The sequence below is a fragment of the Rhinoraja longicauda genome, chromosome 1 (genome assembly GCF_053455715.1).
Source record: "Rhinoraja longicauda isolate Sanriku21f chromosome 1, sRhiLon1.1, whole genome shotgun sequence".
Taxonomy (NCBI): Eukaryota; Metazoa; Chordata; class Chondrichthyes; order Rajiformes; family Arhynchobatidae; genus Rhinoraja; species Rhinoraja longicauda.
In genome coordinates, this window is record NC_135953.1 from 91612833 (window position 1) to 91627454 (window position 14622).

Genomic DNA, 14622 nt, shown 5'->3' on the forward strand with positions numbered 1-14622 from the left:
TTTCTCCTGATGTCAACGATGATCTCCTTTGTTTTGTCGACATTCAGGACCAGATTGTTCGTGTTGCACCAGTCCACCAGTTGTTTCACCTCTTCCATGTAAGCCAGTTCATTGTCGGCCCGGATAAGTCCAACAACTGTTGTGTCATCCGCGTACTTCATGATGTGGTTTGTACTGAACCTGGCACAACAGTCGTGGGTCATCAGGGTAAACAGCAGTGGACTCCCTAGTTATTCAACTACAACACAGATACAGGGAACAGATCAGCAAGAATGTCACACAATTATGTATTAACCAAGAAACATAAATGAGAACATAGAAGAGTGCAGCACATGAACAGGATCTTCAGTCTGTCTGTATCGACCATGAAGTCAAATTAAGTTAATCCCATCCTCCAGGCACCAAGATTTATGCACTTGTTGTTGTAATTTATCACAGGCTGGGAGGATCCACTTTGCAATTAACATCAAACGGGAAAACAGGAATTCCTGCAAAGGGCTAAAGCTGGCAGCAAGAGGATAGCATGAGTCCATTAAAGGTAGGTTTTCTAATGAATAATTCACAGAATGCAAATGTTATTAATCACTCACCCAAATTGCCCCTTGAACTCAACATCCGAGGAGCAGGAGACTGTATCATGGACAGGACTGAAGGTGGATAAGTCACTGAGACCAGATGGACCCTAGGGTTCTGAAAGAGTTAACAGTTGAGATTGTAGAGGCATTAGTAGTGATCTTTCAAGAATCACTGGAGCCAGGATTGGTTCCAGAGGACTGGAAAATCGCAAATGTAACTCTACTGTTTAAGAAGGGAACAAGCCAAAAGAAAGAGGAAATTATAGACCAGTTAGACTGACTGTCTTCTGCAATTCTGTATGAAACTGGTTGATTTCCCGGAATTCACATGGGATAAAACACACGGGCTGCATCCTGACAATGGACTTTCCTCACCCCTGCACAAATTCGGGGGAGGAGTAAACATGACTACAGCCTCCGCAATTCACAAATCTGGAAACTGCAACTTGAATCCGCTCCAGAAAGCCCTGAAGCTGATATTTCAACACTCACGGATAGTAAACATAATGAACATTAATTGCTGCAAAACCTGCTCCAGTAAAAGTCTAAAACCTTGCAGCACACTGTGGATCAGCCAGTTCATCTGCAATCCATACAGCTGAGATAGGCATATAATTTCACCACCTGGTGGCACCAGCAATGGCTGCTTCACCAACAGTCTGCCTGCCCTTTCCTTCTTTGTGTTTAAATAGTGTTTGTTAAATGAATGGTTTTAGTGTTCTTTAGCTTGATTTATGTGGGTGGTGGGTTGTAGGGGAATACTTTTTCTAATCTCTTACCTCGATGGAGATGCGATTTTTTCCATATCGTATCTCTGTCTGCACTGCGGCCTAACATCGAGGAGTTGGTGGCCTTTGCTGGAGAGCTTCACCACGGTCACCTGTGGACTTACCATCGCGGAGCCCGCGATCCCTTTGCAAGGAGCTCCAACCGTGGGTGCTTGCGGACAACATCATGGAGCCTATGATCTCTGGTCAGAGACTGACTTCAGGAGCTCCAAGCCACGGGAGTTTCGACCGCCCCGACGCGGGAGTTTTGCCTGCCCTGACGTGGGAGTTTCGATCGCCCCAACGTGGGGGCTTTGACTGCCGTTGATGGATGGTTCGACTGCCCCGACCGCGGGAGAATAAAGAGGAAAATGATTGGACTTTTTTGCATTCCATCACAGTGAGGAATGTGGGGAATCCACTGTGGTGGATGTCTAGGTTAACTTTTATGTAGGTGTGTGTCTTGTTGCTTTTTTTCCGTATGGCTACATGGTAATTCACATATTACGGTATCTTAATTGGTACACGTGACAATAAAAGACCTTTGAAACCTTTAATTTCTATGGATATTAATATTCTGTTTCCCTGGTATGGGTCCAGTGGACATAATAGGAGAGTTCCAGGGTGTCAAAAGGTGAGTGAAGATTTAATAGACTACCAGACCAAGTGGACCCGTTGGGCCCAAACCACTCCTGCATTGCCCACCCTCCTCCCCCACTCCCCCCTCCCCTCTCCCCCCATCCTCCCTCCCCTCCCTCCCCCATCTCCCTCACCCCCTCGCCCACTCCCCTTCCACCCCCTCGCCCCCCACCGTCTTCCTACTTCCTCCCCCACCCTCCCTCCCTCCCTCCCTCCCCCTCCCCTCCGTCTCCCTCCAGCCCCCTCTCCCTCCCTCCCCCTCCCTCTCTCCCCCCTCCCCCCTAGGGTTGCCTCTCCTGCATTGGTGCACCACCCTCTCCTCCCCCACTCCCTCCTCCCCACTCCCCTCTCCCCCCCACTCTCCCCTCCCCTCTCCTCCCCCTCCCTCCACCTCCTTTCCTCCCCCTCCCTCCCCTCCGCCCCCCTCTCCCCCTCCCTCGCCTCCTCCACCCCCCTCTGTCCCCCACCCCCCTCCTCCCCTTCCCCTCCCTCCCTCCCCTCTCCTCCACCCCCTCCCTCCCCACCCCCACACCTCCCCCTCCCCCTCCCCCCTCCCTATATTGATAATAACTTTGGCCTTGTGTACTGTGGTGTGGATTTAGCTGTTGATTCCTGGTCCAATTCCCATACCTCAGGAGCCACCTTTTGCCCAAGCTGGGGGTCACGGATGCAATTCACCATTGCCCTTAAGGCACCATAGAACATATAACAGTACAACACAGGAAGAGGTTCTTCAGTTAAATATGTCTCTGCTACATATGATGCCGTTAATCCCTTCACCTCTGCCTACAGGTGATCCATATCCCTCAATTCCCTGCATATCCACATGCCTCTCGAAGAGCCTCTTAAATGCCACTATCATAGATGTCTCCACTATCACCCCATGCAGCATATTCCAGGCACCCATCATTCTCTCTGAAAAACCTGTCCTGCTCATCTCCATTAAATGAGGGTGTCCACCCGAAACGTCACCCATTCCTTCTCTCCAAAGATGTTGCCTGTCCCACAGAGTTACTCCATCATTTTGTGTCTATCTTCCATTAAACCTTTCCTCTCTGACCTTATAACTCTAGTCTTTGACCTTTCCACACCATGAAAATGGTTCTGACTATCTACTCTTTTTATGCCACTCATAAATGTGTATACTTCTATCAGTTCTTCCCTCAGCCCCTGATTCTTTCAGTCAACCTTTGGTTTGCTGAAGAAAAGTTTGTACGAAGGTCAAGATTTCAGATGTGGGACAAACTTCACAGTCGATCAGGTAGAGAAGCTGCCAGAGGAGCTGCCAGAGGAGGTAGTTGACGTTGGGACTTTCCCAACGTTTAAGAAACAATTAGACAGGTACATGGATAGGACAAGTTTGGAGGGATATTGACCAAGCGCAGGCAGGTGGGACGAGTGTAGCTTTGACATATTGGCCGGTGTGGGCAAGTTGGGCCAAACGGGCTGTTTCCACTCTGTATCACTCTATTACTCTATGACTCTAATTGGTTTTCTTTGCAGTGGTGGCCCAGGGAGACTGGCTTCTAATCCGGACATTCTCTTAACTGCTTATTGATATGTAAAATGGGAAATTAGGTGCCCATTTGGGAGATTGACGTCAGGTGTGTACATTAGGTGACCAAGTGACTGAGTGCAAGTGGAGAATCAACAGTGGGGATGTTGGTCTGGGAGAGGTCTATATTATTATCTTTATCTTTCTTTCTACCCTTCTTAACCCTCTCTGATGATGGAGAAGAGCAAAGTGACTACAGAGATGAAACAGACCGTGGACAGTATGTTCCTGGTCATTGCTGGTTGCCTGTTACTGCCTTTCTGCATAGAGTGGGCTGTGGAGCAACAGTACTGAATATCAGTTCATTAATGTGTTAATATAATCCCCTCTTTACCACGATGCAGATACAGGCCAGTGATATACTTCTCCCTCACCTTCATATTATCCTAAAGAAAAGCCCTGGTTAAACATATCTCTGTGTCAAAAAAAATCATCAGTCTGCATCAAGAAAATGCATGATCTTCAGCAGAAATGCCACAAGGTCATTGATTGCATTGAGTTGAAAGGGTTGACGATTTGAATCGAGGAAGATTCTTATTATAAATAATTATAAATATTATGTAATTAATTGCCAATAATTACAGACATAAGCAAAGGCAGCTTTTGGTCAGTAAAAATACATACTGTATGAAACAGGCTGATTTCCTGGAATTCACATGGGATGAAACACACGGGCATCATCCTGACAGTGGACTTCCCGCACCCCTGCACACACCCGGGGGGGAGGAGTCGATGAGATCGCAGCCTTCGCCCTTCGCAAATCAGGAAACTGAAACTTGGATCTGCTCCAGAAAGCCCTGAAGCTGCTATTTCATCACTCTCCGGCGGTGAACTTAATGAACATCACTTGCTGTAAAAACTGCTCCAGTAAAAGTCTTAAACTGCAACAAGAGTTATCAAAACTTACAGAACATTGTAAATTGGTCAATTCACCTGCACTCCATAGAGTGCGGTGAACATTAACATTCACATGTAAATCCAATGGATATCAATATCCCCTTTCCCATGTATTAGTCTAATGTGCACAGTGGGGGGAAGTTTGAAAAGTTCCAGGGGGTAAAAACATAATTGAAGCTTTAAAGCAAGGGTTCCCAACCTGGGGTAAATTTACCCCAGGGGGTAAATTTCGCCTGCCCAGGGGGTAAATTTGGACAAAATAATAATGTTAAAAACAGTATTTTTAAATTTCCCCTTTGTCGGTTGCTTTATTATGGTAGAAGTGTAAACTTAAATTACTGAACTAAACAGGGTGGGGTAACAGGGTGGGGGTAAATTTACTTTTGAAAAGTTGCCAGGGGTAAACGGGACGAAAAAAGTTGGGAACCCTGCTTTAAAGACTGTATCTTTGGCCTTGTGTACTGTGGTGTTGTTTAGCTGGTGACTCATGCTGACACCTAAAGTCTCTGGTCCTGCGGGGGACCATTTCACTCTCCACAGATGCTGCCTGGCTTGCAGAATGTTTGCAGTGTATTCCATTGTTATCTGTGCAGGTTATGATGAGACTGGATATTTGCTCCATCTTTGGAGTTTAGGCATCCACAGAGGGTAAATGCGGTTAATTCTAAACCTCCTGCCCTCATCCCTGTGAGCGCCACTGTTTGCCTGTTCTGCACTGGAGTGGCTGGGTGCTACTCCAGCGTTATCTTGCAACTTCTTACAATCTAAACATGATACTTACTAACGTGTAAAGATGCAGTTAAGATACCCAATGTTGCAGCAAGTTAGAGCATGTTACATTTCTTGTAAATCACGTCTTTCAGGGAAACATTCTGTACATCAATGCAGTGATTTATTCTTTGTGACTCAATGATTTGAATGAAGGTGCCCTTCAAACAGCAGATGACTAGAATTTGAAAGATGTGAAATTGAAAGACAGTTGTTCCCGATTGTGGAAAGGATTTGTCTATATTATGAATTTCATTTATATCACTCTTGCTCTCAGTAAGGCAGCAGAATTAAGAAACCTTCTCCTACATGACACAGTCCCAAACACCTTGTATTTACAGCAAACCACATTATTTTAGGGTTACCATTGCTGAGAACTTTTCCTATAAAGAAAGAATAATATACTAATCCACAGCGATGAAGATATATTTATCTGTGATCAGTGGGATCATCAGTTTGAAAATTCACTGTATATAATGAGGTTTAGAGCACCATTCCATAAAGTTACAAGAGTTGGCAGTGGGAGTAGCCACATCGCACTTCAAGCCTGCCCTGTTCAGCAGTAGGATCAATGGCAATCTGATATCTGGACTCAGCACCACTTTGCTGCCAAATCAAAATAACCCGATTCCCTCAGAATCGAGGATTAGATCTTGGCCTTGAATATACTTATTAATAACTCAGACAGCACAGCTCTCTGGGTTAGAATTCTCCAAAGATTCACAATTACTTCAAGGTTTCAAGGTCAGTTCATTGTCACATGTACCAGTTAAGGTACAGTGAAATGTGAGTTACCATACAGCCATACTAAGTGAAAAGCAACAAGACACACAACCACATAAAAGTTAACATAAACATCCATCACAGTGGATTCCACATTCGTCACTGTGATGGAAGGCAATAAAGTTCAACCTTCCTCCTCTTTGTTCTCCCACGGTCGGGGCAGTCAAACCATCCGCAGTCGGGGCGATCAAAGCCCCCGCAGCCGACGATGAAGCCTCTGTCGGGGTGAGCGAAACTCCCGCGTCGGGGCAGTTGAAACTCTCTGCTGCATGGAGCTCCCGAATCGGCCTCTGTTTACCATAGACCGCTGGCTTCACGATGTTAAAGTCCACAGGCCACACGGTTTGAACTTCGATCCCTGGCAAAGGGATTGCAAGCTCCGTGATATTAAAGTCCCACAGACTCCTGCGGCTTGGAGCGCCGGGTAGGTCTCCAGGAAAGGCTCCCAACTCCACGATGTTCGGCCACAGTGAGGACGGAGATACGATACGGAAAAAAGTTGCATCTCCGTCAAGGTTAGAGATTGAAAAGAGTTTCCCCCAACCCCCTCACACATAAAACAAACACGAAACACTAAAACACTAAAACATACTTTTAACACATATTAAAAATAACAAAAAAGAAAAAAGGACAGACAGACTGTTGACGAGGCAGCCACAGCTGGAGGCAGCACCCGGTCTGAGATAAGATTGAGTTTATTTTATCATTGATTAATCATATGCATTGAATTGTTTCAAGCGCATACAGCTGTTTTAAATGTTCTTCTTTTGTCAATTAATGAAAAAATAGAAATTTTAAAATCTTAGGAAGGAAAGAACTGCAGATGCTGGTTTAAATCGAAGGTAGACACAAAATGCTGGAGTAACTCAGAGGGACAGGCAGCATCTCTGGAGAGAAGGAATGGGTGATGTTTCGGGTCGAGACCCTTCTTCAGACTAATGGCAGGGGAGTGGGCAGGACAGAGGTAGAATGTAGTTGGAGACAGTAAGACTGGTGGGAGAACTGGGAATGGGGGGGATGTAGATAGAGGGAAAGCAAGGGATATTTCACAAATTGGAAGAACAGCACCTCATATTTAGCTTGGGTAGCTTACACCCCAGTGGTATGAACATTGACCTCTAACTTCAAATAGCCCTTGCTTTCCCACCTCCTCCAACCCCTCCCCCTTCCTAGTTCTCCCATCAGTCTTACTGTCTCCCACTACATTCTATCTCTGTCCCGCCGCCTCCCCTGACATGTCTAAAGAAGGGTCTTGACCCGAAACGTCACCCATTCTTTCTCTCCAGAGATGCTGCCTGTCCCGCTGAGTTACTCCAGCATTTTGTGTCTAATTTTAAAATCTTAACTGTTTATTTCATTTCATATTAATACTTGCATGCTTTTATTTTCTTCACGTGCATTCAAGCTCGACAGCAGCTTTAATACTGTTCAACTGAGGGTGTAGCTTATTCAGCTAACCAAGTATTTCTGTAAATGGGCTTTATTCCGGCCATGTTGATAAATAAGATCAGTGATTCGTGATATCCTGCCACACATGATCCTTGACATGAAGAATATGTCCCAGAATCTACCATCGTCAGTTTAAACAACACAGAGCATTGCTGATCTGCTGAATATATCCTGCTTTTTCTGTTTTCGCTTTAGATTTCCGGAATCATTTTTTTAAGTTGTCAGAGTATTTAAGTGTGTTTTGGGCACCTCCAGTTGCAGAACATCATGGCAAAGTGGGAGAGCTGCAGATATCAGTAATTACTGCAACCTCTCAGCAGCTCTGACTGTCGGTCGAAGGATGCATGCTAAAGAAGACAAGATGAGTGTCCCCCAACGGGAAACCGTAGATAAACCGTGAGATCCGTTCCCTGGTGAAGTCCAAGTCTGCAGCGTTGAAGTTAAACAATCCCGGCCGGTATCAGTGAAGGCTGCAACATCCCAGCACGTCTGACTGCCGCAGACAGTAAGATGCCCAGCCAGGGGGGCGGAACACTGATAAGATGCTATCAAAATCATTCAGCCAATGGAATGAAGTTGGCAATCTTTCAACATCAAACTACAGAGAGGGACGGAGGCAGAGACAGACACAGTTGCTGCAGTGAGCAGAGGATTCTTCAGCAGAAAGCAGATTAGCAGTGAAGCCAGCGTTAAGCAGCTCCACTACCACGACAACTCTTATCCGTTACTGCACAGGGTTTGCACTGCCTGATGTATGATATGATGATATGTATGATATGATGACGATATGGTGTGATTTGTCCAGATAACACACAAAATAAAGTTTTTCACTGTGTCTCAGTATACGTGACAATAACAATATGCCAAACTAAACTTACCTTTGTGTCATTGGCAAGTACCCTTTTATTTCCAATTCATTATTTTCCATGACACATTAAGTTTTCAATCTATTCTAACGCACTTCCTCTGTTTACATGGCTTTTAGTTAATGCACCAACTTCCAAAGTTGTATCTTGTTAAATGCCTTTTGGAAATCTAAATACATTACAGAAGGCAGTGGAGGCCAATTCTCTGAATGCATTCAAGAGAGAGCTGGAAAGAGCTCAAGGATAGCGGGGTCAGGGGGTATGGGGAGAAGGCAGGAACGCGGTACTGATTGAGAATGATCACCATGATCACATTGAAGTGGGTGCTGGCTCGAAGGGCCGAATGGCCTCCTCCTGCACCTATTGTCCATTGTCTACATCTACAGTCCCCTCTCCAAACTCTCCCTGTTCCATCCTCAATGAATTGGAGCAAATTTCTCAAACATAATTTATCTGTCAAAAAACTATGTTGACTACGTTTAAATGACGTTTAAATAGCTGTTAAACTAACTAACCTGTTACTCCCTCTTTTTGCCTTAATTCTGTTTTGAATAACAACACTGGGAGTCACACTGTTTGTCAATTTTCTGGTACCTTCCTGGGGTTTAGTGAGTTATGAACATTTTATGAACATTTTAAACCATTATATCTGCAGCCACTCTTTAAAATCCTAGTGTGCAGAACATCGGATTTTGGTGATTTGTGAACTCTCACCTTGTTATTTGAAATTAGCCCGTCTAGTTTTTCATGGTGAAAACTGATGCAAAACATTTGGTAAATTTATCTTTCATTTCTTTGTTTGTTGTTATTAATTCACCAGCTTAAATTGTCCAGAGGCCCTCGTTTAACTTAAGTTACGCTCTTCATATTTATAGAAATAAATCCCAAAACTTCACAGTCCATTGGCTGACTACTTGTCCTTGACACTTTTTTCAACCCCACCCTCATGTTAGCATAATCCGTTGGCTGGGGCTTGCTTCAGGGTTTTCAGAGAGTAGAGATGAGGCACTGCATGCTGACATTTCACTGAAAGTGGGGATTGTATGCAATGTTGAAACCATATATGTGTCTGTGCATAATATGAAAACTTGTAGCATGGAAGCACTGTAATGAGCAGACTGTGAAAGGGACAGCTATTTCCTGGAAATCACAGGTTTAAACTCCACCGTGTGGCCAGCATGGAGGGAAATTCCCTCAGAGAGTTTGCCAACTTCCACTGCAGAAGAGGATGCAAATGAGAGAAGTGAATCCCCATAAATAGGAGCTGACTGGTCCTCTGCAGCAGAACTTGATTCAGCAGAGAGCTACTGCGTTTGCCAGAAGATCTTTCAGCAGACATCTCATCAGCGGCACAAAGTGGAAGATGGACAGAACAGCCAGTGTGACCATCCTCATCCTCCTTCTGTGTGCCATCGCTGCACAGGGTATGTTGAGATGTCTGTACCTGCGGTTTATTTCTAAATGTCCTGTAGCACATAGTATGAGTATATGATTCCCTGGTTCATGTGCTGTTTTCAATGTGCAATGCAATTAAACTTCCAAGTGTGTTAAATGCTCTTTACAATGTAACACTGTTGTGTATGAGAGATCTTTAAAATCTTTTAATTGAAATCAAAACTATCCGTATTAATATAAAACTGATCCAGCAGCCTGACTGCAAACGTAGAACGAAATGCACCAGTAACCTGTTCAAACCATAGTTACAATGTTTTCATTGTAGCTGTAGCTGCTGTTTTGTCTTTGTGTTTGAGCTTCTCAGTGAAACTCGCAACTTTAGTGAAGGAGTTTGTGCAAACATCCAATATCTCTCTCTGGGCCATGCATTAATTACACAAAAGAGCTGCAGAAAGTACCAGAAAGTTTTGCAAGCTTTGCTCCCCTCGATTCCACGATTAAATCTGAGTGAATGTAATCTTTCCTCAGGTTTTCCGATCCTAGGAGCAAATGAACGGTGCCGGTGCACTGGGACCAGATCTGAAGTTATTCCTCGAAATGCCATCCGGAGCCTGAAATATATCCCCAGAGGATCTCACTGTGAGAACGCAGAGATAATGTGAGTAAATGAGTCATCGCGCCAACTTCAACCTTACTCCCGGATTTCAAGTTGTAATTTAAAAAGAGCCATTGGAGTTTCTGTGAATCATATCTTGAATGTCACCTTCTCCTTGCAGTGTCACGCGGAAAAATGGCAAGAAAGTGTGTGTGGATCCTGAAGCCAAGTGGTTGGAGGTGCTTATAACTGCCAACAAAGGTCAGTGTTTTGTGTTTGCCAGAATTTAGACTTCTGTGAATAAATGTAGATGCCGTATTTTATTTTGCCATGCGAGCGCAGACCACCGTATTAGAGGGCACTCACTGTGTGCTCCTCCCTGCTAAACACTCCCACTAACATTTGACACTTTGGGCTACTTTACTCAAGTACCTTACAAACACGTGGGGGCAGTAAAATCGGGAATGTCAGCAATCGATTTGAGTACATGTGGCACAGAGCGAACCCCCAAATCCTCTTACCCAATTTCATTATTAATGTTCCCAGAAGCAGAGGTTGGGACCCTGGAAAGCCACCAGCGATGCTGGCTGGTTTTATGGTTGCTGTCCACATTGTTGAGACCGGTTGTCACATGGTTTGGAACCCAGCTGAGACCAGACATTGAAGGATGACTTCTGTTCAAAACAGGGATATTAAAAAATGAAATATTTAATAGTTATCTTCATCATAGGCTGCAACATGGAACATAGGGAGTTGTGGGCATGACTCGATAGGGTGCCAATCGAGCACAATGCTTTGCTTGGATGGTCTCCAGCTTTGTGGTGTTCGAGCTACACTGATCCAGGCAAATGGGAGTATTTTTCACACTTCTGATTTGTGCCTTGTGGATAGTGAAAATGATGATAAATAGGTGTCAGGAGGTAATTCATGGACTTGTTGAACCAGCCAGGTAAAGATAGTAGCTAATAAAATTGGCTGGGACAATGGTTGGCACAAATGCTACCTGGCACCTTTACAGCCTTGCCTGAATGCTGTCATGGTCTTGATATATAATTGCTCTGCGTCACTAGGTGAGGCATAGAAATGGATTTGAACATTGTGCAGTGCCTTTTAGATAATGCACACTGCAGTAACAATGAGTTGCTTACAAAGTTCCAAGTCATTGCAATCTGCTCCTTTTTAGGGAAAGTCACTTTGATAATTCCATGAGTTCTGTTGCAGGAGGCACTGTGTGCTGTAAAATGTGGCTAACAATGCAATTATTCAATTACATTTCAGGTGCCAAACAACACAAGTGAACAAAATGAAGCTGCAATCTGAGAGATTCACTTCCACTCCTGGAGTATCTGCCGGGGAATGAAGGAGGCTCAGCCATGGGAGTTAACATTGTGATTCACCTTCCAATGGTTCCGTCCAGTGTCTCCCCTTCATTGTTTTCTGGGAATGATCTGTGATTCCTCCCTGTTACAGGGCATGTTTACATCCCGTCAAGGTGCATAATTATGCCTGAGCAAACAACTTAACTTTGTGCCAAGTCCAAAGTTTCTTTTGAGATCTGTGGTATTTAAGGTAGATTGTGAACTTGTGCACTCTGTGGAAATGAGATGAATGCCAGTTGTTGAAATGTAATACCAGCTATGAAAGTGGGAGGTGATGTTTTTAGAATAACTTGAGTTGAATGAATTCCCTGGAGGCATTGTTCAACATGACTGCAGTTCACAAGGGAAGCCAATGATGACCTTGTGGACTGTGCCCCCCCCTGAAATTAAGACTAGAGGAACTGTGGGATAACATTTCCCCCCAGTTCACAGCCCCTCCCTCCACCACAACCTCTCATGACCCCCAGCTGGTGGCTTGTCATAAATATGGCACGAGCATGAAAGAAATTTGATACCACTCAGTGTCGAGGATTGGGAGAACATAAATTAGCTGATATACATAGTAGAATTATCACTTGTTACCTCATTAAAATGATCTGAGTTAGGATGGTGATGATGGAAACAATTAACTGAACACATTCCACCTTTTCCTTGAAGATAGGTTGCAATGTTACATCATCTCTATCATTTCCAAAGTTAATTTTCCTTTGTCCCATTCCTTCATTAAAAATCCCGTTCACAGATTGTGGTACTTTGTCGGCAATACCGTTGACCAAAAATGGTTGTTCCAGTTTGAACAAACGTACTCTTGTATTAAATTGTGGAACAAAAAGCTGCAAATAGCAGTTGCGTAGTTTTACAGCAGTGTTTTTGACCATTGATATTTTAACTGGACCATTGATATTTCTACTGTAAATGTCAGATTTTAGGATTTATCCAAAGTTTCAAGAAAAAAAATTCTCTGCTGATGTGATTATTTTGTAAAATACCTACTTTTGAAAAGGTAATGCTGCTAATAGTCTGATTATCACTGGAGGAAATGATATGTTAAATAGGTCTAATGTCTGTACAATGATTAATATATATCTTTTGCACTGCGCGAACTTACAGTGACTGGGTTCAGTTGACCAACACATCTGTACAGTTGTTTGTGAATGAATTTGTCGAGCATTCTTTAAATGTATTTAAGAAAAAATACAATAAACCAGATTTGCCATGAAAAATATGTTGTCTCCGCATCTGAATTGTCAGTACATAGTTCCGTGTTTCTATATTTGATCAATGAAATCACAATGGGGAATGGAGAGCAATGTGATCAGGGCCAAACTTGCAGTGTTGATGGGGTTTCATTTGTTTATTTAACTCCCCCCCCCCCCCCCCAACACAGCACAAATGGACTATACAGGCATTGGGGCTCATACAAAATATTGACCTTAGAGGATTTTAACAGAATGATACTTGGTCACCAATGTTATTGTACAGAGAATCCAACCAAACTGGGTGTTTGCTCTAAATATTATGTGATTGAAGGATGATTTTTCTGAAGGTTTCAGGAGCACCTAGTATGGCTCGTCAAGAGTGTTTCATTGCATTGTACCAGCAACCAAATAAGCTACTTTATCTCATTGTAGAATGGGCCACAAATTAGAACGCTGAATGGTTAATATTTAGAACTCTCACAAGCGCCAAGTGACATTTATTCAGCTACACGATTCAGGGAACAGATCAGAAAGAATGTCACTGAATGCTACGTTAACTAAGAAAGATTAAAAAATGGTTAGAACATAGAAACTTGCTTCACCAGTTTCATGTTCAGATTCCATAGCCCAACTCAAGCCTTCCGATCTTCTAATAGGTAACAGTGAATGAATATAACTTTATTGTATTCAAAAACTATACACTAGACGAGTGCATATTTGAACAAAAACTCCATTGCATCTGGCTCACAACGTAACACCGAATAATAAAAATAGATTAAAAAAAAAAAGTAACTCACACATAAAAATAATGACGGCAGATTATTGTGAATTCAAGAGTCTGATGGCTCAGGGGAAGAAGCTATTGCAGAACCTGGCTGTTCCGCTCTGTATGCTGCAGTACCTTTGACCAGAGGGCAGCAGGGTGAACAGTCCATGATGGAGATGGGTGGGGTCTTTAATAATGTTTTTTGGCCTTGGACAAGCAGCATTTATGTGCAATGTCCTGGATGGAAGAAAGTGAAGTCTCGATGATTTTCACAGCCATCTTCACCACTCTGCACGGACCTCCAGTCTGAGGCTTTGCAGTCCCCAGACCAGACAGAGATGCAGCTGGTCAGTATGCTCTCTGTGGTGCCTCTGTAGAAAGTGGTGAGGATGGGATGGGGGAGGTGTGCTCTTATCATCTGGCGCAGAAAGTGCAAACGCTGCTAGACTCTCTTGACTAGAGATGCAGTGTTTAGGGACCAGGTCAGACTGTCTGTGATCTGCACCCCCAGGAACCTAGTGCTACAGACTAACTCCACAGCGGTGTCACTGATGTGGAGTGGTGTGTGCCTGCGCCGATTTCTCCTGATGTCAACGATGATCTCCTTTGTTTTGTCGACATTCAGGACCAGATTGTTCGTGTTGCACCAGTCCACCAGTTGTTTCACCTCTTCCATGTAAGCCAGTTCATTGTCGGCCCGGATAAGTCCAACAACTGTTGTGTCATCCGCATACTTCATGATGTGGTTTGTACTGAACCTGGCACAACAGTCGTGGGTCATCAGGGTAAACAGCAGTGGACTCGCTAGTTATTCAACTACAACACAGATACAGGGAACAGATCAGCAAGAATGTCACACAATTATGTATTAACCAAGAAACACAAATGAGAACATAGAAGAGTGCAGCACATGAACAGGATCTTCAGTCTGTCTGTATCGACCATGAAGTCAAATTAAGTTAATCCCATCCTCCAGGCACCAAGATTTA

At 43.9% G+C, this 14622-nt stretch overlaps 1 protein-coding gene across 1 annotated transcript; it reads left to right on the plus strand.

Annotated features, from left to right (window-relative positions):
* The first annotated feature begins 9598 nt into the window (after positions 1-9598).
* Positions 9599-12855, plus strand: LOC144599942 (interleukin-8-like). Its single transcript, XM_078411218.1, has 4 exons — positions 9599-9723; positions 10223-10352; positions 10471-10550; positions 11568-12855. The coding sequence occupies exons 1-4, from the start codon at positions 9663-9665 to the stop codon at positions 11585-11587; spliced, it is 291 nt and encodes a 96-aa protein (XP_078267344.1). The 5' UTR covers positions 9599-9662; the 3' UTR covers positions 11588-12855.
* Positions 12856-14622: the final 1767 nt, after the last annotated feature.

Bases quoted from the DNA above. Each gene is read 5' to 3' on its own strand.
- LOC144599942 (XM_078411218.1), top strand. From the start codon at position 9,663: ATGGACAGAACAGCCAGTGTGACCATCCTCATCCTCCTTCTGTGTGCC. The intron at 9,724-10,222 runs GTATGTTGAGAT...ATCTTTCCTCAG, and splicing joins GTGTGCCATCGCTGCACAGG to GTTTTCCGATCCTAGGAGCA. The intron at 10,353-10,470 runs GTGAGTAAATGA...TTCTCCTTGCAG, and splicing joins TGTGAGAACGCAGAGATAAT to TGTCACGCGGAAAAATGGCA.